General features: G+C 40.8%; 1 protein-coding gene across 1 annotated transcript in view; it reads left to right on the top strand.

Annotated features, from left to right (window-relative positions):
• The window catches only part of LOC122787540 (multidrug and toxin extrusion protein 1-like), a 1007044-nt gene that overhangs the window by 782647 nt on the left and 199344 nt on the right, over positions 1–25053 (top strand). Inside the window, exon 11 of the mRNA XM_044054311.1 lies at positions 21215–21323. Within this exon, the coding sequence (XP_043910246.1) occupies positions 21215–21323 (109 nt within the window). The remainder of the gene's footprint in view (positions 1–21214; positions 21324–25053) is intronic.

Raw genomic sequence — 25053 nt, 5'->3', positions numbered from 1 at the left:
CAGTTCCCATAGTAATGTAGGTTCGAGTAAAGCACTTTAAACAATAATTCCTTCCACCCTCAGATCACACTTACAATTTATATGTCATTACAGTGCTTTACTTTAGCCCTAGTGGTCTGGTGATTCCCCCACCCCTAGTCCCAGTAGTGACATTGGTGCTGGCATAGCACTTTGGGGATGAGTCCCTGGTGTCTAGTGTATCCCCCCACTCCCAATCCCTATTTTGATGTTGGTAACATTATGGCACTTTAAAATTAAGCTCTGTTTTCTAGTGGTTTTCCTCCACCACGTTCATTTCAGCAGTTGAACACAGCATTTTGGCCTTGTTCAGTTCCGTGATGTGGTGGGGATGGCTACTCTGATCTACACAGTTGAGTTCTTTCTTGAATCACTCGGCCGTGTTGAGGCCTTCTTGGAGGCAGTTCTAGGGAGAGAGTACATGGCTAATTAACATTATCCCTCTTCCCCCAAGAGTGTCTCATTAACTTTCAGTACAGCCATGGGGTCAGCCCTTCCTAATGCTACACATTTTTGTGTTGGAGGACTGTGCAGCACAATGTAATGATGCTAACTGAATAGCAAGAAGGCACCACGATGTGTACATAGCCATGTACATGTTGCTGTACTTTATGAATATGGTCCAGTGTCTTTTCAGCCTAACCCTCCCTTCTTCTAGAACCTGTCACTGAGCAAACTCTTAACTAGTACATTCATTTGCCAGTCGTTTTGCTTTCATATTCAAATTATGGAGAGTGCCTGCTACATTGGTTAGATGTGAAACATATACTGAGGTTTTATGTGGTAGAATCCAAATCTGTATTTGCAGTCAACTTTTCATTCCTTTTTCTAAGAAAAAGTTAAGCCACAAAATTCTGAATATTACTTTTGCTAGGTGACTTACAGGCTATATCAAATATTATCAAAAATACAGAAAACTCCTTCCAACAATCTCGAAGGCTTACTTCAGTTTAGCTTAACCTACCTCAGTAGTCTTTTCTAAGGGTGCACACCTATTATGATAGTTGTGAAACAGCTTCCTGGTCTTCACTCAATATCTTTGCGAAGTAATACTGCTGGATGTGATATCCACATCAGGTCTTCCTTCTGAATTATCAATACCAAGGTTATGTTCTCATGAGGGAAGCCACCCATTGTACTAGCAAGGAGCTGTGCTGCATCCTTTACTGAAGATGGACCGTCTCTTACTAAATATGAAAGTTGTACACTTACCATAATAATAGATCTGGAAGAACACATCCATCCTTTGTAACATACCTACCCACCTTCTTCCTCCTCACAGAAGAACATTTTTTTTTGTCTTTTATTATTTGGCTTTACATGCCTCGCCTCAAATCTGGAGGGGCTAAACACTATGGTGTATTATGGGATAGGAATAGGGAGGGGTTTCCTGGCAGCCTACGAAAGTTTTATCTGTAGGGTGGACCTAATGCCTGTTCTTCCCAATTTAACTTAATGGGGAAGTACATCGTTTTCATGTATTCCCCCTACTCAGAGGTGTGGTGATTTTGCAGTTAGTGCACATTTTATGGGTATGATAACAAAAGGTGGCAAAGTTGTCTTGGGAAAAAAAAATACTTTAAAGCTATAACTGCAAATTTAGGTATTTGCTGTCATGTTTATTGTGTGAATTGCAATTTATTTTTAGAAACACTGAGACACAGGATCAGGTCTTGCATTTCAGATGTGGACCTCATGAGACAGAGTTTCTTCACAGAAGGACCCTCCATTTTCCCTGAGTATTAAAACTTGTTCCACAAGAGACATCCTAGCTCCCCAGTACTAACCATATTTTTGACAGATTACAAGAGACAGGAAGAGGAAATCACATTACTCTCCACATAACATTTCTTAGGAGTGAAATTTGTTTCATTTGAGAAGCCACTATAAGTCAGTTGTCACACTTCAGCAGAGTGAATCTCCAGCTGTACTGGTAAAGGGTAGTGGAAAAGGAGAAATAAGAGAGTCCGAAAAATAATTTCTTTCTTACTTTGGAAAAGAAGAATTTTCTTTTTTTACCCACTATTTTTTTCCCAGTATATTCATTCATATCATGAGGATTCCTTTTCACAATTCTCTGGCTTACATTCATTGGACTTTAACTTCAGTGAAACTATTAATACATAGGGGAAGTTACAGAAGGCCTGTAACAGACCATCTGATGTTGTTAATCTTCATTCATTCTTGACTGTTGGGTTTCGGTTCCATCCTCTGAACCGACTTGGCCATTGTAACAAGCTTACGCCAACCAGAAACTCTTGAGCTAAGGCTACCCATATTGCCTCTCTACCTTCCCCCTCAGATCTCTTTTGCTGCGTAGAGTTTCAGGATGCATCAGTTGTGCTCTCAAGCTAAGTGCTATTTTTTCTTGAAAATTTTCTTTTGTTAAATCCTTTTTTCTTCAGCTAAAAGTTAAGTTAAAAGTTGTTGTTTATATAAACTGTTGTTATGCTATTTTTCTTGGGCATGTGTGCTGTGTATCTCCTTCTTTACTTTTTTAATTAGTATAGGCTAAATCTTGCATACCATTGTTTGTATTTTTCCCTTTTTCCCCCTCTGTTACCCTTTCGGGTATCTCTTCATTACCACCACTGGTGTGATTTAAAAAAAAAAAAAAACATTGTTGTTGTTTATAGTCTCTCTAACTAGTTCTTCCTGTTGTGTGTGTGTTCATAGGTTGGTACTAGGCTATCGGCCCTAGGGCCTATACAAACCTAGCCATAACAATTCCCTGGCTATTTCTTCCAGTTTGGCCTTTATTAGTTGTGCAGATTATTTTTTTCTTGGTTATGGCAGAAAAACATAAAGGCACCTCAGGGTCTGAGCAGTGCAATGGATGTGGAAGGATGATGCCTAACTTGGACGGACATCTCTCTTGTGTTTACTGTTTGGGGGTGCCCCATTTGGATGTTCAGCCTCTATGTGAGCTCTGCAAGGGTTTTAGTGCCCGCACCCTTGCAGAGTATCTTAATAAGTTAATCCTCAATGGGCTGTTAAAGTGCCCATTTACCGAGGCTTTGTCTAAGGTGGAGATGTCAAGTCACCTAGAACAGAATCAAAAAAGAGGAGCCATTCGGTTCCAGTTTCTCAGAAATCTACGGAATCAAAAATCTTCTAAAGGCCAGGATTCGTATTCGTAACCGAAGCCAAAACAACTTAAATTGACACTAACAACCATTTCGGCACTGAAGCTTGTAACTCCCTCCATAGTGCTGAGAAGTATTACGGAGCCTACAAAACTCTTTTCAGTACTGACTACTTCATCAATACCTATGACTACTATTTTGGAGCCTACATATTTACATCGGTGCTGACACCTTCATTGGTACCTATGACCCTCTTGACACCAACAGTAGTTTCTCCCATTAAGCTGGTCATTTCCCCTGCGACACAAACTTTTGGTCAGCCGACCATGGTGCCGATGGTCAAAACCCTTAGCCAGGACTAGGTACTCTCCTTCCATTGACCCTTTCACTGGTCAGCAATTGAGTCCCTTTATTGAACGCCGAGAGTCACCCTCTGGGATGTCTAATCGATCTACCAGGAGCCTTTTGGAGCTTGATGTAGTTAGGTTAGTGGATCAGCTCTTGGTAGCCAGAGGTCTTCCAGCCCCCTCTAAGACCTCCCTCCCATCCAGAGCTGAGGTCTACTCTCCAAAGACTCCATCCTGTCTTCCTCCTTGAACCTCTCTGGAGGTTTTGGAGCCCTCAACTTTAATGCCGCTCTCGGTACCAATTACTTCGGTGCCAGTGGTGGACCACACCTCTGCTCCTGAGCTGACTTTGTGGTCCTCGGCTCAGTCGGAGCCAAACCACCCTAAGGAACGTGACTTGCCTGCTGGGTCGGGATCCGTAGTGGGATGTTGATTTTTAACACTGCGCCGTCTATGGTTGTGGGGTGCTTTGACAGTTCCTGGTCCTCTCTGGGTTCCTAATGTAGAGGTGGGCTCATTGGAGCAGGGTGTGACCCCGGTTCCGAGGTTGCCTTTTTCTGTTCTGGGCTTCCATCCCTTTCCTGACAGGCCTGCCTTTCAGATTATAGAAAGAGGTGTTGCCTCAGCAGGCTTGTTGGAGTGCCACATCTGCGTATCCTTTGGCTCACACCTGTCACAACCTCCTACATCAGGGCAGTGGGCATGTGAGCAGCAAGACACCCTGCAGCAGGGTTACCCACTCTTTGGAGTTCTCCTCAGACCTCCCCCCAAGGAGCCACCCCATAAGAGGTCATGCAAGAGGAAGCCCTTAGGTTCACCAGAAGAATCTCTCACTGAGGATACAGACTATGATGAAGGGGAAGGGTCCCCATGGTCACCCCCTGAAGATGTCTCATGTGGAGACATCCTGGAAATCTTAAAACAGAGGGGTGATTGGAAGGCCACCAACCCTTCCTCCGAGGAATCTGTTTTCTTGTAGGCTTTTCGTGCCCAACCTTGTACTTATCAAGGATTCCATGTGTTTCCTTATCTAAACAACTGGCTCCTCAGTGCCCTCACCAGGCATCTACTGCTTCATGCCTTGAAGTCTGTCCTAGATCTTACAGATTACCTAGGCATTTCAATAAATAGGGAAAAGTTGAAGCTGTCTCCCACTCAAGAGATAGAATTCATCGAAGCGACATTCAACACAATCTCCTGCATGGCTGCTCTACCTCTTCACAGGCTGCAAAGGTTTGGATCACAGCTTCAGGTGATACTCCCTCACAACAAAGTCCCGGCTTGCTTAGTCTTACAACTTCTAGGGTCAATGGCTGCAACAATCACTCTAGTTCAGCTGGCGAGGTTCCACATGAGATTACTCCAATGGCTTTTGGCGTCACAGTGGTCTCTGTTAAAACACTCGATGTCTTACCTAATCTGCATAACCAGCCAATGCAAGCAGGATCTAATGTGATGGATGAAGTCCTAATAGGAATTATGGAGTCTCCTTTTCACCCCCTCTCATCCCAAGGCCGTAGTGACCATGGATGCATCCCTGATGTGGTGGGGAGGGCATTTTCAGGGAAAGACAGTCCAAGGCACTTGGTCCCCCTTAGAGGCCAATTTGCATATCAAAGTCCTAGAACTGAGGGCCATGCTTCTAGAGTTGCAGGCATTTCAAACGACCTTCCCTTTGAGGACAATTGCTATCCAGTCAGACAACATGGCAATGGTCTGGTGCATCAACAAACAGGATGGAACCAGATCTTACCCTTTATGTCGGGAAGCCGTAAGAGTGTGGCAATGAGTGATAGCATCCAACCACTTTCTGACAGCACTGCACATTCCAGGGAACTTCAGCGTGATTGCGGCAAACTGAACAAATGCATTCTCCTGCCTCACGAGTGGTCTCTCAATCCCAATGTAGAGGTAAAGATTTTTCGTCACTGGGGTCAACCTTGCTGTGACCTATTTGCATCTCCCATAAACCACAAATGCAGCAGCTACTTTGCCCTGTCCACCCCCTTAGGGGGAGTCCCCAAGAGATTTTCTTCTACATGACTGGCCCCCGGGACTGCTTTCTGCCTTTCCACCTTTTCCCCTGATTCACCATTGTTTAAAGAAGGCCCAACAGTTGAGAAGCAGATTAATCCTCATTGCACCTTATTGGCCCCGACAAGTCTGGATCCCCTTTCTCTGGCCTCACCTGATTCACCGCCCATTGACTCTGGACCCAACTCCAGACCTGTTGTCCCACCCACAGGGGGGATGGTCCATCCAAACCTATATAGTCTCAAGCTGACGGTTTGGTACCCCCCACTTCCAGTAATTGCCAGACAGAAAATAGAAGTTATGTTCTCAGATCTCTTTAAACCCACCTCTATAAAAACACAGAAGGAAGGTGACCTATAACCTGATGAAGGAATATATACATAGTAAAATATATACATATATACAATAGAGGTGGTAGGAAGAAAGGTCACAATCAAACTCCTCTAGGTCTGTCGTACAGTGGAACCAAAGTTAGCTCTATGTTTAGAAGCTAAATCCAACTTATAATGAGATATGAAAGTGTGAGGAGTAGCCCATGCATTAGCCGCTGCAAAAATCGTATCAATAGGCAGCCTGTCTTGGGCTATAGAGGTAGCCAAAGCTCTAGTTGAATGAGCCTTAGGTTTGTTAGGCAACTTTTGGTGTCTAATCTCATACACAAAGGAAATCAAGGATGTAAGCCATCTGGAGAGTGATACTTTAGAAACTGAAAGGCCCTTTCTGCCTTCTGCATAAGAGACAAACAATTGGTCAGTTTTCCTGGTCTGTTTGGTCCTATCCAAATAATAAGAATTGTCGATGAACATCTAGCCAATGTAATTTTTGTTCAGACCTGTTAGAATAGTTGGGAAAAAACACAGGGAGGTCAATGTTTTGATTTAGATTTGCCATAGAGGCTACTTTAGGTAAAAGGATGGATTGGGATACCCTATCCTTATGAAACAACAGATATGGTGGTCGACTACAGAGTGCATGAAGTTCTGAGACCCTTCTAGCCGAAGTAATGGCTACCAGAAAAAGTGTCTTCCAGGATAGCAATTTCATTGAACAGGAAGCTGCAGGTTCAAAAGGGGGAAGAATCAAAGATGTGAGAACTAAGTTAAGGTCCCAAGAAGGAGGAGGATTTCTTATAGGAGGCTTGAGAAGAAAAACTCCCTTCAAGAAAGCTTTGCAAAGCTTGTGAGACATGATGGCAGAATCCGAGATGCCCACATGAAAGTTAGATATGGCTGCCAATTGAACCTTAAGAGCTAGAAAATCAAGGACCGATTGAATGGGAGCAGTGAAAGGATCTATGTCCCTTCCATGAGCCCAAAAGGAAAAAACTTCCACTTACTAAGATAAATCTTCCGAGTGGAGGATTTATGGGAAGCTATTAAAATATCTCGAACTGAGTGAGATATTAGCGGAAGCCTGGCTAGGGTTGGAATTGGAGGAACCAAGCAGTGAGGTTCAGGGAGGGAAGGGAGTGATGTAACTGACCCGACTGATGGGTCAAAAGATCTGGAACTAGGTCCAGATGCAACAGAAAATGGTGTAGAAAGGGAAACCAAACCTGTCGAGGCCAGTAAGGGGCAATGAGGATCAAGGAAGCTTTTTAGCGATGGCTTTCTGTATCACTTGAGAAATTAGTGGGAAGTGGGGCCAAATCTGGACTAGAGCATCTCTGCTGGGATGGCGGAAGAGGAAGAGGGTGAAATAATCTTTGCACTTGCTGTTTTGGGACTTCAGAAAAATTTTTTCAATACTGAATTTTTCAGAGACCACTCGTGAGGCATGAGAATAGCTCTGCTCAATTTGTCCGCTATAATATTGGACTTCAATCAGAAACTGCTGAGAAGAAATTGCCACAGTCTGAGTGCCTCTCGACATAGGGGTAGGATCTGGTTCTGCCTTGTTTGTTGATATACTGGAAGAGAGTCTTGAAGGGCTTGCAATGCTAAAGCACTGCTCTCATCTCTAGAACATTTATATGCATGTTAGTGAGGTTGCCATATGCCCTAGACTGTCCTTCCTGCAATGCCCCCCCACCCGATCAGGGAGGCATCAGGAACAAAGGGTCTTCCTAAGAAGAGCTGTGGGAAGAAATCCACCAAGATGATTCCTGCATGTATCACAATGGTGTGGGACATCGGAAGTTGTTGAAGAGCATCCATTGTAAGATTCTCATGTGAAATCTGGCTAATAGAAGTAGAGGGATAGCAGCTGCCATCCCCAGAACTCAGGACCAATCTGACTTTGATCTTGTTGCTGTGGAAAAAAGAGACCAATTTGTGTATGTCTGTGATCCTTTGATCTGTGAGTTGACATGCTGACTGTGTCTAGATTTGCACCTATGAAGGTAATAGCGACAGGGCAACAAAACAGACTTTATTTATTGACATACCTAGCTTCGAAGATGCGAAAAGTGTAGTCTCTGGCAAGTAGCAGAAGATGCTTGGTGGGAGCTGTAAGGAGCCAGTCGTCTAGGTATGGAAACACCTGGAATCCTTGGCATCTCAGATGAGAGGCAACCACTGCCATGCATTTGGTAAACACCGGGGCTGTGGTGAGTCCAAAGGGCAGGGCCCTGAATTGAAAGTGACTGGTTCCCAGCCTGAAGCGGAGGAATCTCCTGAGGCGTCTGTTCATTTTATGTGATAGTACGCATCCTGGAGGTCTATAGAGCACATCCAGTCTTCCTGGATGGATTGCAGCGTGACCATCGAAACCTTGTTTTCTTGACAGACTTGTTCAAGGTACTGAGATCCAAGATGGGGCCTCCAGTCCCTGTTTTCTTTGGAACCAAAAAGAATTTGGAGTAGATTCGGATCCTTGCTGGTCTGCTGGAACTGGTTGAATGGCTCTTTTGCAAGCAACTTTGATATTTCTAACGCTGCTTGTTCCCTTTGTGGAACATCTGGAAGGGACTTTTGATTGGGTAGGAGGCGGAAGAATGGAATGGAATAGGCTTGAAATGATGGACTGTACCCACTTGTCTTGAGTTAGAGAATGCCAGGCTTCTGGGTACAGTGAAAGTCTTCCCCGACTGCCTCGGTGGACAGCCGGGCAACACCTCAGGGATGCTGAAAGGGCTAGCCCTGGTTCTACCATTATTGTTCCCCTCTGCCTCTGGGGAACCGACTCTGTCGTCAGGCAAAGCCCCTTGAGATTGGGAACCACATCTTTCCACTTTTCTGGCCCTTGGGGTAAGGCCTAGAAGGAGTTTTGCCATCAGTCACCTTGTCAAGGTTTCTTTCACTTGAGGACCAAAAGGCGATCCGTCAATTAGTGAAAGACGTCTTAAAGGGGTCCGCAAAATTGCATGGCATCCAGGCATGCGCTACACCTGTACCTGCGGCTCTGCTCGCTCCATCAGCCGCATATGAAAGGAGGCATGGAGGAGTTTGCTATAGAATTTAGGGTAGCCAGCTGAGCGTTCATCTTGTCCTGAAAACCCGCAGCTGTAGGATCCTTTAACATCTCACTAGCTTCCTTGATCAAGTCTCTTTGAAGGTGAAATGACAGAGGTAGTTCAATTGAAAAGCTGACGAAAACATCCACTTCTACCTGTCCATAGACCTAGATCCCTTGTTAGGGGTATGGACAGGCACTGAAGGATCAGCTAGTTCCTTCTTAGTGGCAGCAGCTACCACCATAGCATCCACAGAGACTCCCTTAGTCAGAAATTGCTTGTCTGCTGGTGCTGTAATAAACTTTGAAGGTCTCCTGGGGGTGGGATCCACAGAGTCAGGAGCTGCTACCACCTGCATAAGGGGTCAAAGGGGACACCCAGGAGGTGGAAGGGCCTCAAGATACACAGATTCATCCTCTGAAGGCTTAAGGGCTGGCCAATTTGCCCTCTGTCTCAAGATCTCCAGGATGTCTGCAAAGGAGACATCTTCAGAAGGGGAATGAGGGGAACCCTCAGAATCCTCTAAATCCGTGTCAGAGGTGACAGACTCGGGTGAGTCTATGTGCTTCCTCTTTCTCTTCCTAGGGGCTCCTGCCAATTCAGGAGAGGCCTCGGAAGAGGATGAGATCCCCACAGGGGATTCTTGAGGAGCTGGCTCTCTGCGGTCTGGGATGAGGGAGTGAGTAGACCTTACCTGAGGCACCGAGGAGGGGACTGTGGAGTTGAACCAGGTTCCAACACACTCCGCATGACCTTGTCAGGCAGAGCCAGAGGTCCCGCAAAACCTCCCTCGGCACCGACAGTGATGGTTCAGCCGAACTCACCAGCGCCAAGAGAGACAAGGGTCCGATGCCACTCACCGAGAATCTTCCAAAGAAGAAATCGGCGCGCGCCGAAGACAACTGTATCGGCTCGGCTACCACAGTTCCGGGTCCAACGCCCGGCCCGAGCTCAAAGGAGTCGGAGGAGGAACATTTTGAGAAATAGGATTAAGCATCGACTGATGAGTCGGGCTCTGAAGCATTTGGGCCAGTGCCTCGGACTTAAGAAGTCGACTCACTACCCTCTGAAGGTCATGGTCAGAAAGTCTCGATGACCTAGAGGAGTGAGATCTATGGCTCGTTCAGACAGCAAGGGAGATGCTGGCGGTGACCTGGACCTCTTCTAGATGTGGCCTCCCGATAGTCTGATGAAGCCCGACTCAGATCCCATACCACCCTCCAGCAGGAGCAGAAGGAACCACAGAAATAGGAGTTTAGTCTCGCCGGCTCCAGCCGATGTTGTACTTCTTGATGTCTTAGGTGTCGACTCAGTAGCTGGCCTTAGAAGGTTTGCCGAAGAAACAGTCGGGGACCCTCAGGCTTTAGCAAGCCCCGTAAAATGAGCTTATTTTTCTTTACTGCAGGAATCTAGGGCTGAAGCCATGGCATACAGCACAAGAGTCCTGCAGGTGTGACAGTCTGTCAGAGACATTTTCTGACAGCTAGACATTTCAAGGAACAAGTGCAATCACACACAAACACAAACACCCGATTACACTATTGACTAAAATAAAACTAATTTAAACTAATAAGTTTAGATAGTCTTAAAAATCTTTAAAAGTCCCTACCAAAACACATACACTCCAGGAGGGATGGGAGGGCCGAAGGCCTAAGGGAAGAACATACAAGTTCTTGTGGTAAAAGAAGAGAAAACAAGGAGAAAGGGATAAAAATCCTTTAAAAGTAAGGGGATACTGGTGAAAAACTAATTTAAAGGGAAAGTTTTAAACTGTTTTCTACACTAACGGTTGAAGCAACACACCTCGATAGCTGTAGCGGCAAGCGAGATCTGAGGTATTACCGCCTAGCATTGTGGGATAGGTGGAACCAACCCATCCAGCAAGAATGAAGGCGAGATGGACAACTTAACATGATCTGTCTTCCCCAGTTCAGAAGACTCTTCTGGCTTCCCATAAACCATTAACCATAAAACTTTGAGTAAATGGAACAGATTTGTGCAGTTGTCTTTTGCAGGGAAAATTGACCCTTTTTCAGCCTCAGTTGATAATGTTTTAGAATATTTGTCAACCATTTCCCAATCAGGAGCCTAAGCTTCTACTATCAGGGCTCACTTAGCTGCTATTTCTAATTTTCATGATGGTTTTGATGACCTTGTCTCATCACTTTTGCAAAACCTTCTTGAAAGGCATCTTGCATTTGAACCGTTTAAAGAACCTATCGAACCTTGGAATTTAACATTAGTTTTGCAAAGTTTAACCTTTCAACCCTTTGAACAAGCAGCCACCTATGATATCAAATTATTTTCTTTGAAGACCCTTTTCCTGGTAGCTATCACGTCAGCCAGGAGAATATCAGAGTTACAAGCTTTGTGCATGAAACGTCCATACATTATTTTTCACAAAGAGAGAGTATCACTTAGAACCAACCCCTCTTTCCTTCCTAAGGTTGTATCAGACTCAAATATTAACCAAACTACAGACCTACCAGTTTTCTTCCCAAATTTCTCAAACAAGGGGACTATTGTTTACATTTGTTGGATATGCATAGACAATTACATTTTTTTCTTGAATAGAACAAAATTGTTTAGAAAATCAGACCAATTACTTTTGTTCTTTTCAGGCACTCAACTGGGCAAACCTGTTTCCATACTTACCTTATCAAAATGGTTGAGAAATTGCATTCCCTTTGTTTACGACCAAAATAACCTGAATCTACCAGTAAAGGTCTAGGCTCATTTTAACAGATCAATTGCCACTTCACTAGCCTTTCATTCTAGAGCCTGTATGGTTGATATTTGCGCAGCAGACACTTGGGCTACCCCGCATACCTTTATCATTCGTTACAAATTGGATACGGTCTCCAGGGGAAGAGCATCCTCTGGCTCTATGGTGCTTGGAAATATTCTTCCATAGGGCTTCCCAGTAGCTGGGGACTCTGTCCCAACAGTCAAGAATGAATGAAGATTAACAACATCAGATAAAGAAGTTATGCTCTTACCATAAAGTTCCATCTGTGTTGTTGATTTTCATTCATTCTTGACATCCCACACTCCAACCCCCCTCCAAAGACTCCTGGAGGTTCCAATCTAGTCCTGGTGTTGTAGTAGGGCAGTTGCTCAGACAAAGCTTCTACATTTATCAATATGGGTAAAATTCGATCTGAGAGGAAGGGAGAGAGGCACTATGGGTAGCCTTAGCTCGATAGTTTCTGGCTGGCACAAGTTTTTTACAATGGCCGAGTCATTTCCAAGGACAGAACCGAAACCCAAAAGTCAAGAATGAAAGAAGATCAACAACACAAATAGAAAGTTATGGTAAGAACATAACTTCTTTTTTCTTCTTATAAACAGGATTATTTCAGAGGTAATTACTAGACTAACGACCCCAAGGGGCTTTAAGCTTAGCCATGCTTCTCAAGGTGAGACTCAAACCTTGTACCTTGTGTCTGAAGTTCTGTAACCTTAATCATTATGCCACCCCCCAGTCCCAAAATTGTAAATATTTAAAGTTCCTGAGCCTGTGAGGAGGATTCCACCATTACTAAAACCATCAAGGTGTTATGGAAGCTAAACATCTGTCACCCAGGAGGTATCCATTCACATGCATACAGATTTTTAGGTCTTTGTGCAGATATGTGACAGATCGCCAACAGTTATACTTTAATCTGAAGGCCAGCCTGGCAAATCTGACCATACCTTCTTCCTGTGCTTTGTCTGACCGACATCTAATGCTTCTGTGAACACTTCTTTTTTCATAGAAAGGGTGGTTGTTAAATTCAGAGAAAAAGTATATACCTCAGATACATTAATAAACAGGGGTAAAATCTTTGAGGCAAATGTTGTCTTACCAAAATCCTGAATTAGCACAGATTCAGTCTGCTCTTAAGAATTTGTCAGACTCTAAAGAGTAGGTAATTAGACTGGCTAAAATTGCAGGCCTGCAAACTTTAAAATGCTTTAGTGACTCTGTATGTGCTGTCTGTAGAGCCGCAATGATAGAGGTTGTCACTGAAGGCATGCGTAGCTGAAGTCATTAAAATCTATATAAGGCTGAAATTTCAAATGCCCCATTTATGGGTGATCTCTTGTTCAGCACCTCTACTAGAGACAACTCCACTAAAAGTCTTATTATACAGCAGTTTCAGTTTTTCATTGACCCTGTCCAGTTTCTAAAAAAAACATAACCTGTACAGAAAGCCATAACCTGTCCAACAACCTAATTCAACTAATCAGCTTAAATTTGTCTTGTAAATTTCCGTTGTAGGAAGGATTATTAAGTTATCTGCCTTTAAAGCACTGTCAGTACTATGTTATTTTATACTTTTCTTTTTTAAAGGTTTTCTTCATTTATATTGACATGTTTTAAAAATTCCATAGTTCAGGATTCAGTTTTAGCTCATTGATTTTTATTTGTATGACAATATAATACAAATTCACCAGACTGATTTATCCATTTAAATGTCATTACTAAATGTCATTACTAAAGGAGCATTTTATTAGATTATGTACATTTGTGATATAATTCATAAAGCAGAATTTCTTTAGATGTTAGTTTTGTTAATCTTCATATCTAAAGAATTTATTCCTTCAACTAATGTCTGTGATTATCAGGTTTGATAATATTAATCTAGGTTCATTTGGAGAATTGCTTTAAAGAAGACATCTATTACTTGTTTAAATGTGTATCTTATATTATCTGGTTCATACACTTCCAAACTGCAGGACTGGCTGCTGTGAGTGACAGTTCACCAGTAACAGCTCTATTAGAGCTTGAGCTTTCCCTAACTTCCACAATACCCCACTCCTCCTACCAGGTTTACAGCTTTTGAGATTGAGCATGATGATTGACGTCCAGAGCTTGAACCTCACCAACTAAATGAACATTAATTTGTTTGTAACTTTTTATATCTAATTGTGCTAAGGTTCATGGGTTCTTGCAAAGGTTTTGGCCAACGAAGACCATCAAATAGCTCAATCACCCAGTACTGGTGGGAGACTGATGGTGTCTTCCATTAAGTTGATATTGTGGTTACAGGCAGAGCCAGATCACAGTCAGATGTGGTCCTAGGCAAGGTAGTTGATCACCCCCTCAGCCATTTCAGTGCCCCATTACTTGGTTCTCTTTCCCCAGTTACCATTAACACTGTTTAAATCTGTCTGTGCATACTTTATTTACATTTACAGTGATTACAAGAGATGCAGATTTAATTTAAAACTTATATTTCAAATGTCTACGTAACGGCTGATGAAGATCAGACTGTTCTGATCATCCCTCCAAATAACTCAGACTATATGACCTGACACAACAACCCCATTGCAGTTGCAGTAAAGAAGGTATGGCATAAATATGTTACAAAAATGCAACATAGACTATATTACACAATCCAGGACTGTTAATGAACAATTCAATCTTTAGTACAATGAATAAAACAAAACAATTACAAACCATATAAATGTTTTAAACACAAAAACTGTGAAAGTCTAATGAGTGACATTGACAGACTGTAATCATTAATTTACCAAAGGGTTGGTACTTGGTGCAGAGGATTTAGGCCCTTAGGTCTCCTGTAGCCAAAGTACAAGGTTTTAGTTTGAGCAAGTCAATTAAATAAACTGACCTTTCTAAATGGGGCATTACACACACACACACACACACACACACACGGTCTATATTATATGAACGAAAATGCCGAACTTCAAACCCTTTATTGTGGGGGGCTGTGCCCCCCCCCCCCACTAATTATATATACCAACTCTGAGATCGCACTACAGTGAGGAGAGGGCAAATTTCCCGATCTTCAGTGTACTGCGATCTCACAAAAAAACAGATCGATGAATGGCATTTTCGTGTATACAGCCGTTCAACATTTTGGACTTTCGTTCTTCTAATAGGAACCAAACACACACACACACACACACACACACACACACACACACACACACACACACACACACACACACACACACACACACACACACACACACACACACAGAGTACCTGCAGTTCTTCTAGTGTACTTGTACATAGGTCTCAACCTCTTAAGAGGCCAGTGTGGAACACAGACCCTAGCAATATGTGACAAACGGTCAAAATGTGGAACACACTATTTTCACACTGCGCGAAAATGCACTACTTCCAAAGGGCTTGAATGAAGTGGGCTTTCTGCCAGAAGTATTAAGTTAGGGAATCCTGTTTGTGATGAGTGTAATTTATTTCAAAAGTTACAAGAACAGGTTTGCCTCAGTCTAAATTTTCTTCACAATAGTGCATGTCTCCTCATGCAGTCTGCGTCCTGTCCCTCTTATCCACAATAAGTGTGAACCTTCAAGCAAATCCTCTTCAGCTCAGGACACCAACACTGTCCAGGACACCACACAGATGAAAACCTCTTTGACTGTAACTCTTACCTTGGGCATAAAAGAAAGATTAATCTTAAGAGAAAACCCTGTCCTAATGAAAAAAAAAAAAACAGGAAGAAAGGGAAGGATGCAAGAGCTTGTAACTCTGAGACCCTTTTAGTAGAAGTCAAAGCCTCAAACAAAACTGTCTTCCATGTATAGAATGTTAAGGAAGTAGAAGAGGCAGTTTCCAGGGGGGGAGAGAGAGCAGTCATTTTTCCACAACACAATTCAGGTTCCATTGAGAAGGAATAGAGTTTCTTCAAATAATTATTTTTAAGCAACTACTTAGGTCCCGCGGTAGTGGTGCTGCGGTAGCGTTGTCGCCTCACAGCAAGACGTTGTCCCGTTCAATTTTCAGCTTGAGCGTCTTCTGTGTGGAGGCATGCGTGAATGGGCATGCCTTCGTTGAAGGTTGTGCATCACGGCTGGTAACTCGGCACATAAAAATCCACTACCAAACATTAGCGGACCGGAGTTCCGCTGTGGCGACCCCTAACTGGGATAAGCCAAAAGACACAACAACAACTTAGGAAATCATTTTTGTTCTGAAATTTTAGGACATTTGCCATTTTTCATGCATCTTCTCACTGTCCAAAGGGGGACAGTCCTGCATAAAGAGGAACAGGTGGTAAACCTGAGCACTCCCGTACACTATACTGAACAACAGCAAAAAAAAAAAAATGATCAAAATCTCTTCTTCACTACTCATACAGAAACTCAGACCAGTAAAGTATAAAGTTTCTAATCTCATTACTAAATAGGTTAGACAGGCCACAGCAATTGACATGCTGATTCACAAAACTGAATATGGACTGTCTAAAATAACTCTGCTACCACTATAAATATATATATATATATATATATATATATATATATATATATATATATACACACACACACACACACACATAGTCCCTTATTCAACACAAAGAAAACAAACTTCATCAAATACTTGTTAATAATAGAGAACACCAGTGCACCAACTTAAGGAAGTGCAGTTGGCTACTCATTCACAGCAAGAGATTTTTGTTGAAAACATTTATTTTCATATTACTAAATGAGTTACTGTTCACCTCTAAAAAGCACACTGTCATACTACAGTACTAACCACTCGGAAACCAAGTCAGGGTGCAACTGGTAGGCCACGTTTCACATTATTCACTAGTGAAAAATCGTTCATAAAAGTTAACTGAACTCTGAACGTAATATTTTTGTATTGCAGTGGTGCAAACACAACTAGCAGCATATGATTAGCTATATTATGTGCCTCCTCAATGGCTCCCTTTGCCTCAGGTGTAGTTACTTGATTGGCAATAAAATATACACGACCCAATGAAAAGTTGCAAAGTGGAGCCACTTCTATTCACTGCAGAACAGCAGAACTGTGGGTTAAATCCACCGCATTCAGCACACTCCGGAACATTTGGCTGCTCAGTACTTGCAGTTCTCACTTCACATTCACGTAGTGTACCTGCAGTTCTTCTTTCTTCACACACAACTCGTTCTCTGAGGCAAGTGTACTTGCAGTTTGTACCATTCTTCTCGCTTCACACAGGTTGTTCTCTGAAGTGTTTTGCTCATCGCTTCTCTCTGAAGCATAGTTTATACTTGCTTCTGCAAAACTGCTGCATGGTAATTCCATCTCCTGTGTGTTTGCAAAATGAAATTTCACGTCAGTTCTGTACATCCTGCCTTCATTCTTATTGCTTAAAAGAATTCATGCCGACAATAAATCTTAAAGCTGCAGTGCAATATGTAAATCTTTCTCGTGGAAGACTTTTGAGAAGTGATAATCGACCACCCCAGAAAAGAATAATGAGTCCCTAGCGTTCAGTGAAACTGGAGAAATCCTGTGGTTAACCTGAGGGAGCAGATGTCCATACGAGTCTTGCATGACAAGTGGCACAGGTAGCATATAGAAGTACAGGAAACGTCTTGATGCAGGGCCATAGCAGGGGACCATACTTCTCAAAGTCAAACTCTCCTTAGTAATAGATCCTTCTGGGTAAGTAAGTTTGCAGATGACTATAAATTTGATTTTATTGCAGTGTCAAAAATGACTCCATGATTATTAAGTATTTACATGATATTTCAGTATAAGCAATGAATACTGGTTTGTCTTTTAGTAATAACAAAAACTGCCAAGTTATGTATTTTGACTGGAATGTTTTAAGATTCCTCTATCCTTTGACTGCTCACATTGCCTGAAGTATATAAATACACAGATCTGGGCATACTGATGACTAACAACTTATCCATTAACAAATGCATTAACATCATAAAAACTAAAACATTGAGGGAATGGGCTCATGGTAAAATGTATTTCATTGAGGGATGAAAAGAACATGTTCTACAAAACTTACATGGGACCACTACTGAAATATAACAGTTCTATATGTATGTACACAAGTGCACAACTTTCGAGGCTGGGATCAGTATAAAGGTGGTTTACAAAGTACATTCCTACTTTAAAAGATCGAAATTACAAAGACAGATGTAGCACACTGTCTGTACTAGTTGCATTGTAGACACATTAGGAGTAAAGCCATATTAGCTTACACCGCATACAGGGATAAATCAAAATGAGTCCTGTTAAATTTATATGTGTTCAAACCCAGTTACTCACAAATAAAACAATTTTAATTTTATAGCATCTCTTAGCAGAACAGGCTTCAGGTGTAATTATATTACTTAGGCTATTCCAAAAATCTGGAACAACTTGCCTCACAAAATCTTAAAGATAAAGTGCAAAGTTTTTTTTTTTAACCATTTCTTTTTGCTGCAGCAGATTTTCGTAGAAAGTAGCCAGAATTCAGCACAATCATTTACTCAGTTAGAAAATAAACACAGCTATATTCAAGTGAAAAGTTATAAAAATAAGATGAACCAGGATAATATTCTTAATAAAATTTATAGTGCTTTGCATGCAGTGTAATAAAACAGATGTAAAACTAATAAATCATTGTCTACCAGCTGATTGATTGATCACTTTTAAGGAGAGAACTATGAATGTGGAATTATCCCATTGACAGCCCTAGTGTACAGTGAGTTTGTTCATAGGAGGTTACTAGGCTAATGGCTCTAGGGCCATCACAAGCCTAGCCATGTTATACCTGTGTTCCCTAATTGACCTTGGTTAGATGGTCGTTGTTTGCAAAGCAAGTCAATGATCAGCACTGACTGCCCCTGTCATTAAGGACATAGGTGTGCCGCCTTTGGGGTGAATTTATGGTCTCCCATCCAATTGTCTATGTTGCGCTTGAATAGAGTAATTGAGGAGCTCTGCTTCAAGTTAATTGGGAATTCATTCCAGAGGAGCAGCAAACTCTGGGAGATATATTTGCGTCTGTCCAGCATGTTCTGTTAATGTCACAGGCTAGGTTGAGGTCCTTGGAGCTAGTGACTGTTGTCCCATTTGATTTGCAGATGTGCAGCATTTCAGTTAGGGCAGGGTCAGAGACTGCTCTGAAAGTCAGGCACAAGTATCCTCTCAGCAGCCTGTAGTATACAGAGTACAGTGACAGGGCTTTCAGTCTTTCCATGTACGTTATGTTTTGGAGGCCCTAACTTTTCTTGGTGACAAATGTCTGTCCAGCTGCTGCAGGTGTCTGGTGAGGTACATGCAAAACAGAGCATTTTACTGTAGGTCTGATGAGGGTCGAGTACAGAGGAGTCATAACACCTTTAGTCTTGGATGCAATGCCCTTACTTATGAGATGCACAACATAGAAGGCTTTCCTTACCACTGTGGACACATGGTTATCAAAGTTTAGATTGCTGTCAACCTGTGTCCCCAAATCTTGCATCACTGACTTTGAGCTTGGGGGAGTGTGCTGTCAGTATTGTAATTTACAGGGACGTCCTGTTTGTCAAAGGGGATAATAATGCAATGTTTTTGTTTTTAGTTTTAGTCCGTGGCTTTGGCACCAATCATTTGTCTATGTTAACCCCTTTTGTAATATGTTAACATTGTTTGGGGATGTAGCGATTGCACCCATGTTGCAATCATCAGTGAATCTGGTAACCCACAGGCGATCTGCTTTCTCCTGGATTTCCGAGAATTAGATTCCAAATGGTAGAGGGCCCAGCACAGATCCTTGTAGGTAGGCCACTGGTAACTGATCTACTTGTAGAGGTGGAATTCTCAACTTTGACAGTATGCGCTCTGTTGTTGAGCCATTTGGCTACCCATCTAGTAATGTATGGGTTAATCCCCAGCTGGGAGAATTTCTCAATGATATCTGAGTGGGGGATTGTGTCAAAAGCCTTGGCTAAATTAAGACCGGCAGTATATACTGTCTTGCCTTCATCCAGCACTTTGCTGACATTCTGGAAGAAGTCCACCATGTTCAGTAAAGAAGCCCAGCTGGGTTGGGTCAAGAATTTGAAGGTCACCTGTGTACTTGATAAGATTGATGATGATTCTTTCCATGACCTTACAGATGAGGCTGGCTAGGCTTATGGGTCTATAGTTCTTAGGGTCAGTTGATGGATCCCTTTGTGCAAGGGATTACTGTTGCTGTTCTCCACTCTGCTGGAACAAAGCCAGGGACCAGGCTGAGGTTAAAGAGAGTGCCAAGTAGTTCCACTAGATCTTTTTTAGACTGCTTAGTAAGCAGCCTGGGATGTTATCTGGTCCCATAGAGGCTGTGTTTTTGGTCTTGGAGAGTGAGCTGCTGTTTGGAGATACTATGTAGAAGACTGGTGTCAGGCATGCTTTGGGGTATGGTTGGTGGTGACAGGGGGTGAAGTTTGTGCCAAATCTGTCAGCTAACAGATTGGCAATTCAAGCTGTAGAAGGTATTCTTCTTGTGCTGAGTACGTTCCCTCTTGTTCTTGGGCATCATTAGTGCTGGAAAGAACACATTTGGAATAATTTGTGCATCTGTGAAGATGAAGATGCAGTAAAGTGATCATGCCATAGTAGAAGACTGTTTGCAAATGTATATTTTTCTTGATTTCAGAATATAATGGTAGCATTCCCTGCACTATTAAAGTTTATTCTTGGCATATAGTGTAATAAAGATTTTTGACTTGATTTTTTGGTCTGTTCCTCATAAAATTTGATGTTTTCTGGCAAATCACTGGGATGATAAAAGGAATGAATTCAATAAGTAATAAGATGCATCTGAGTTTCAGACTTCAAATCCTTCAGAAAATGTATGTTAAAACAAACCTAGTTACTCTGTCAACTTTCTAAGTTTATCAGGCTTTGTCCAGATTTCTTGCACTAAGAGGTTGAGAGGTATGTAAACAGCTGTCACACTGTAGTGAACAGGTGTCTATTATGGATTGATCACTTTGTCACAACCCTCCAGTATCATAGGCATGTTTTCACTTTTTTTGCATTTAGATGTTCTGGCTGTCTGTACGCCTTATGATTGTGCAACTGGTATGATTATTTATTTCTAAACCCTGTTTCAGATTAATGTGGTTAATTCTTTGGTGCATGTGACCTGGGCTGTGGCTATAGTCTGTTTGCATGTGTCCATTCATATGCTAATCAAATAAGTCAATGAATGAATGACTTCATTGTGAATAATGTTGTATAGTATACTAAAAGGGGAAAGAAAATATTAAAAAGTTGGAAACACTTTTTTCTAATCCAATGTATAATGGTCTTACAGTCTTTATTGTAAAAGTTAATATATATTTCTTATATTTGAGGAAGAGATGCCCTTCATACAAAATCTAGGGTCTTTTTCCCCATAAGAAAAATGGCTTTTGGAACCTTTTTAATTTTCATTGCCAGTATACTTCATAAATCCTTTGCATTATAGCTAAATTAAGCCCCTTAAAAGACCAGTTGTGTATGTTTTACAGTATTTTGGACTAGAGATTACCCAATGACATTTAGTAGTGAAGATTGTTGAAATTACCAGGAAGCAGGTGATTGTTTCTGTAGTAATTTTATATTCTACACTGTGTTTCAGGTACCTCTTGGATATGGTGTTGCTGTTAATGTGAGAGTGGGGCATGCTTTGGGTGCACGGAAGCCACACGAGGCAAAGGACTCCTTCATCACTGCTCTGTTATGTTCATGTAAGCATGTTTATTACTGCTGTGATAAGTTTCTGTCAGTGTTTTCTTTTACCTCACCTAGTGTCATACAAGCAGAATCTGATTTAAGTCTGAACCATGCAGGTTTATATTTTTGACAGCAGATATTCATGTGAATAATACTGCTAGGAAAAGGATGATGTGCTTATTGCTTAACTTTAAGGTAATGGACTAGCAATTAAGTGATTTTTTTCTGATTGGTAGTTGCTAGGTTCACATTTGCAACCCAGTCATTCAAACATTTTTGAAAAGGAGCCTTGAAAGCAGGTCTAAATATGCCATCACTTCCCTGGAGAGACATTTTTAATGTTTTTTTTTTTTTTTTGGTGGGGGCATTTGTTCTTTGTTTCTATGAGGATTTTCATCGTCTTTTCTTTGCTATCACTTAAGAAGAGTACTTGGAATGATCAGCTGTCATCTTGTCAGTGAACTTGATGAGGGAACAGCTGATTTTACTTGTTATCCTTCATTAGTCATAATGCTTGGCTACACATTGACAGCTTTTAAGACCCATTAGAAAAATCCTCATCAGTTTTTGGTTAATATTGACATGATAATGCCCCCCCCCCTTCCTTTGCCGACTGTTCAGCAGCGAAGGGGCCATCACATGTAATATCAGGTGTACAGACAAATATGTCTGTCCTTCTCCCCACAGATGATATAGCCCCACTCGATCTACAGCTGCCTGCAAAACTTCTCAGCATAACATTCGCAGCACTTGACAATACCACCTACTTTCAAAGAGTACTTTTTCTGCTCTGTTTGCACTCAGCCAAGCGTTCTCTATAAACTTTGCATTTTTTAAAGGTTTTCATTAGTCTTATAACTTCTTTTCTAAAAATGTTATATATACTCGCTTTTCAGAGCATTACTTCTTGAGTCTATGTGAACTAATATTTTTGTTTTTTACTAGTTTGTGCAGGCTCAATAAGCTATGTATGTAGTTTCTCTTTTACTTCCATCTTTATAGCTGCCTTTCCCATATTTGACTATATGCTTTGCCCCTTGCAAATGGGAAGAATGAGGTGCTTTAATCCCTTACTCATTTTAGCTGTGTTACTCAGAATGTTGGCATTTGCTATGTCTAGAGTCAAAATTGAAGTCATGAAGATGAAAATTGAGGGCATCCTTTCCTTTCTACTACTTCCTTCAAGTTTTTTTGCTTTCAACTTGGTTTTTTTAAGGAGTAATGGTGTTTTGTTTTACAATTGTTTATAGTTGTGTTATATATGTTTATAGATTTTTAAATATATAAGTAGAGATTTATAATGTTTATGATTAGATTTGCATTGTTGCTATAATATAACTATATGTTGCTATATACACTGTAGTAAAAATAATATATGTTAGATGCATCATTTACATACACAAGGCAAATAATGTACATTAAAAGGGTTAAAGTAAAACATATTAGCATTCATATGTAAAATATGTGAAAAGCTGAACAATGTTGAATGCAAGCTTCAAGGATTAAGAGATAAAAGAGAACAAGGAAGAAAGCAGCAAGAAAGAGAGCCAAGAAAGAAGAAAGAAACACTGACAACAAACACACTTCAACAATTCACCTTAAAACAAGAACACAAATGAAGAACACACATGATGACATTAATCAAGTGGGAGTAAAGACTATTTTGGATACAGAACAGAAACCAAACAGGAAGATAAAAAAAAAAAGTTTAAAAAGTTTAATAAACAGACTGTATGGCATCAGAAAATATCAAAGTGAGAGTTGAAAAAAACAAAAATCATAAGCATGTATATATATATATATATATCTGATTTCTGATCTGATAGATCTGTTAGATTGTTAGATTTGCTTTATTTTTTACATTTTGTTGCTGTATTTGACAAAATTAAAGCTGTAAAAAAGTAACAGTATTGTACATGTGGTGTGTTAGGTTATTTATTAAGGTTATAAAAAAAATGAAACTGCTGAGAAGGGTTATAGTCTGCAGAGTTTCAGAGTTTATGTATCAGACTTTTTTTTGTTTGACAGGGCACTAAGCACTACTACACACAGAAGCTGCAATCGACAGTATCAGTATATATATATATATATATATATATATATATGTGTGTGTGTATGTGTGTGTATATATATATATATATATAATATCACTTTATCTTACTTTTATCTAGTAGTCCTATATCCAGCCTATGCCAAAAATACTGCAACAAACAAAAAACCAACAAACACACACTTAACACTCAGAACTCCAAGTGAGCAGTGAAAGAAAGTAAATTTTTTTTTTTTTTTGGGAGGAAGCCCCTTGCACACCCTTCCCTGCTAATTATATATACTAACACTGTCTGCAAAAGGAAATATTCTCCTGCCCGACGATTGTTGATCTCACACACCCATCGGCCATCTGCATATTATATATATATATATATATATATATATATATATATATATTAAAAGTAAGTAAAACAACAATAAAATTAAACAAATCTGTTTCTAAGAATACATTTAATGTTCATCACTTCATTCACTCAAGGAAACTGATCTGCTGTAAGTAAAATTTGCCATTTAAATTCACGAGCTTCCAGTATAACTACTAGTGAAAGCGGTAGCACCAACTTTCTCCAATACAAAAAAAAATGAAACTTATGGAATCCCACACAGCTGACACTGTGTTTGGCTAAAGCATTAGATAAGTCTTTATTTTTAATAGCAACTAAATATGCAGAAATACTTTCCTTAAGTTTCCTAATGCTTTTTCTGACATCAGACTGTTGGTAGGTACCACAAGTAGCCAAATATACTATATGCTGGCTAGAGCAGTAACTGGCTAGAGCAGTTATAGCTACTTTTAGAGACAAAATTCCTTCCCAAGTGTTGAAAATATACACTACTAGTGCAACTAATATATCTGCACTGTTTGCATGATAAACAAGGAAATGTCCCAACCGATTGTATCAGAATAACCTGTTCGATCTTAACATTCTTCTTTAAAATTTGTTTCACACCCCCCTAACTAATTATACCAACTCTGAGATCGCACAATAGTTGGGAAAAGGGCAAACTTCCAAATGTTTGACCGCTTTCTTTCCCTGAATAAATTGTCAGTTATGTGAGGCGTTGTTTAAATGAAGATTCGGTGATGTCATCTTGATCTTTTTTTCTTCAGGTAAATTAGCTCTTAGTATTTTCAAGTAGACCCATATATGGTTTACTGTCAAAATGTTCATTGCATCAAAATGTTGATTGCACACAGTCAACACCACTTACATGAAGTCCAAACTCCAACTGCTGAAAAAGTCGAACACCGATATTCCGGACCGCAAAATCTCGCCTCCTTCTTGACCCAGTACTTGTTTTTAGGTATGGAGCAGTCAGAAATGTCAACGTTCTTTTTTTCCTGCATTCTGAAAAATTGGCACTACGTATTTCGCGTAAATTTGTTAAAGATGTGCATATATGTCTATGTGCAATCAACATTTTGATGGTTAACTATATATATATATATATATATATATATATATATATATATTTTTAAGGCGTACACACACACACACGTATATACATACATCATTATATAAATAGAGACCATTTCTAACACACAAAATAACTGCTGTGCCTCAAAAGAAATAGTTAGTACTTAGTCTGCCCTATTGGAAAAGCTACATGTCCTTCTTAAATGCCATTTTATGATTTCCCAACCATCATGCCTGTATTCCTCATAACATATCTGCCATGCATACATCATAT

The sequence above is a fragment of the Protopterus annectens genome, chromosome 13.part0 (genome assembly GCF_019279795.1).
Source record: "Protopterus annectens isolate FY-2018-M chromosome 13.part0, PAN1.0, whole genome shotgun sequence".
Classification (NCBI taxonomy): Eukaryota; Metazoa; Chordata; order Ceratodontiformes; family Protopteridae; genus Protopterus; species Protopterus annectens.
Note: the sequence above shows the minus strand (reverse complement) of the source record. Positions and strands in the feature narration are given on the sequence as shown.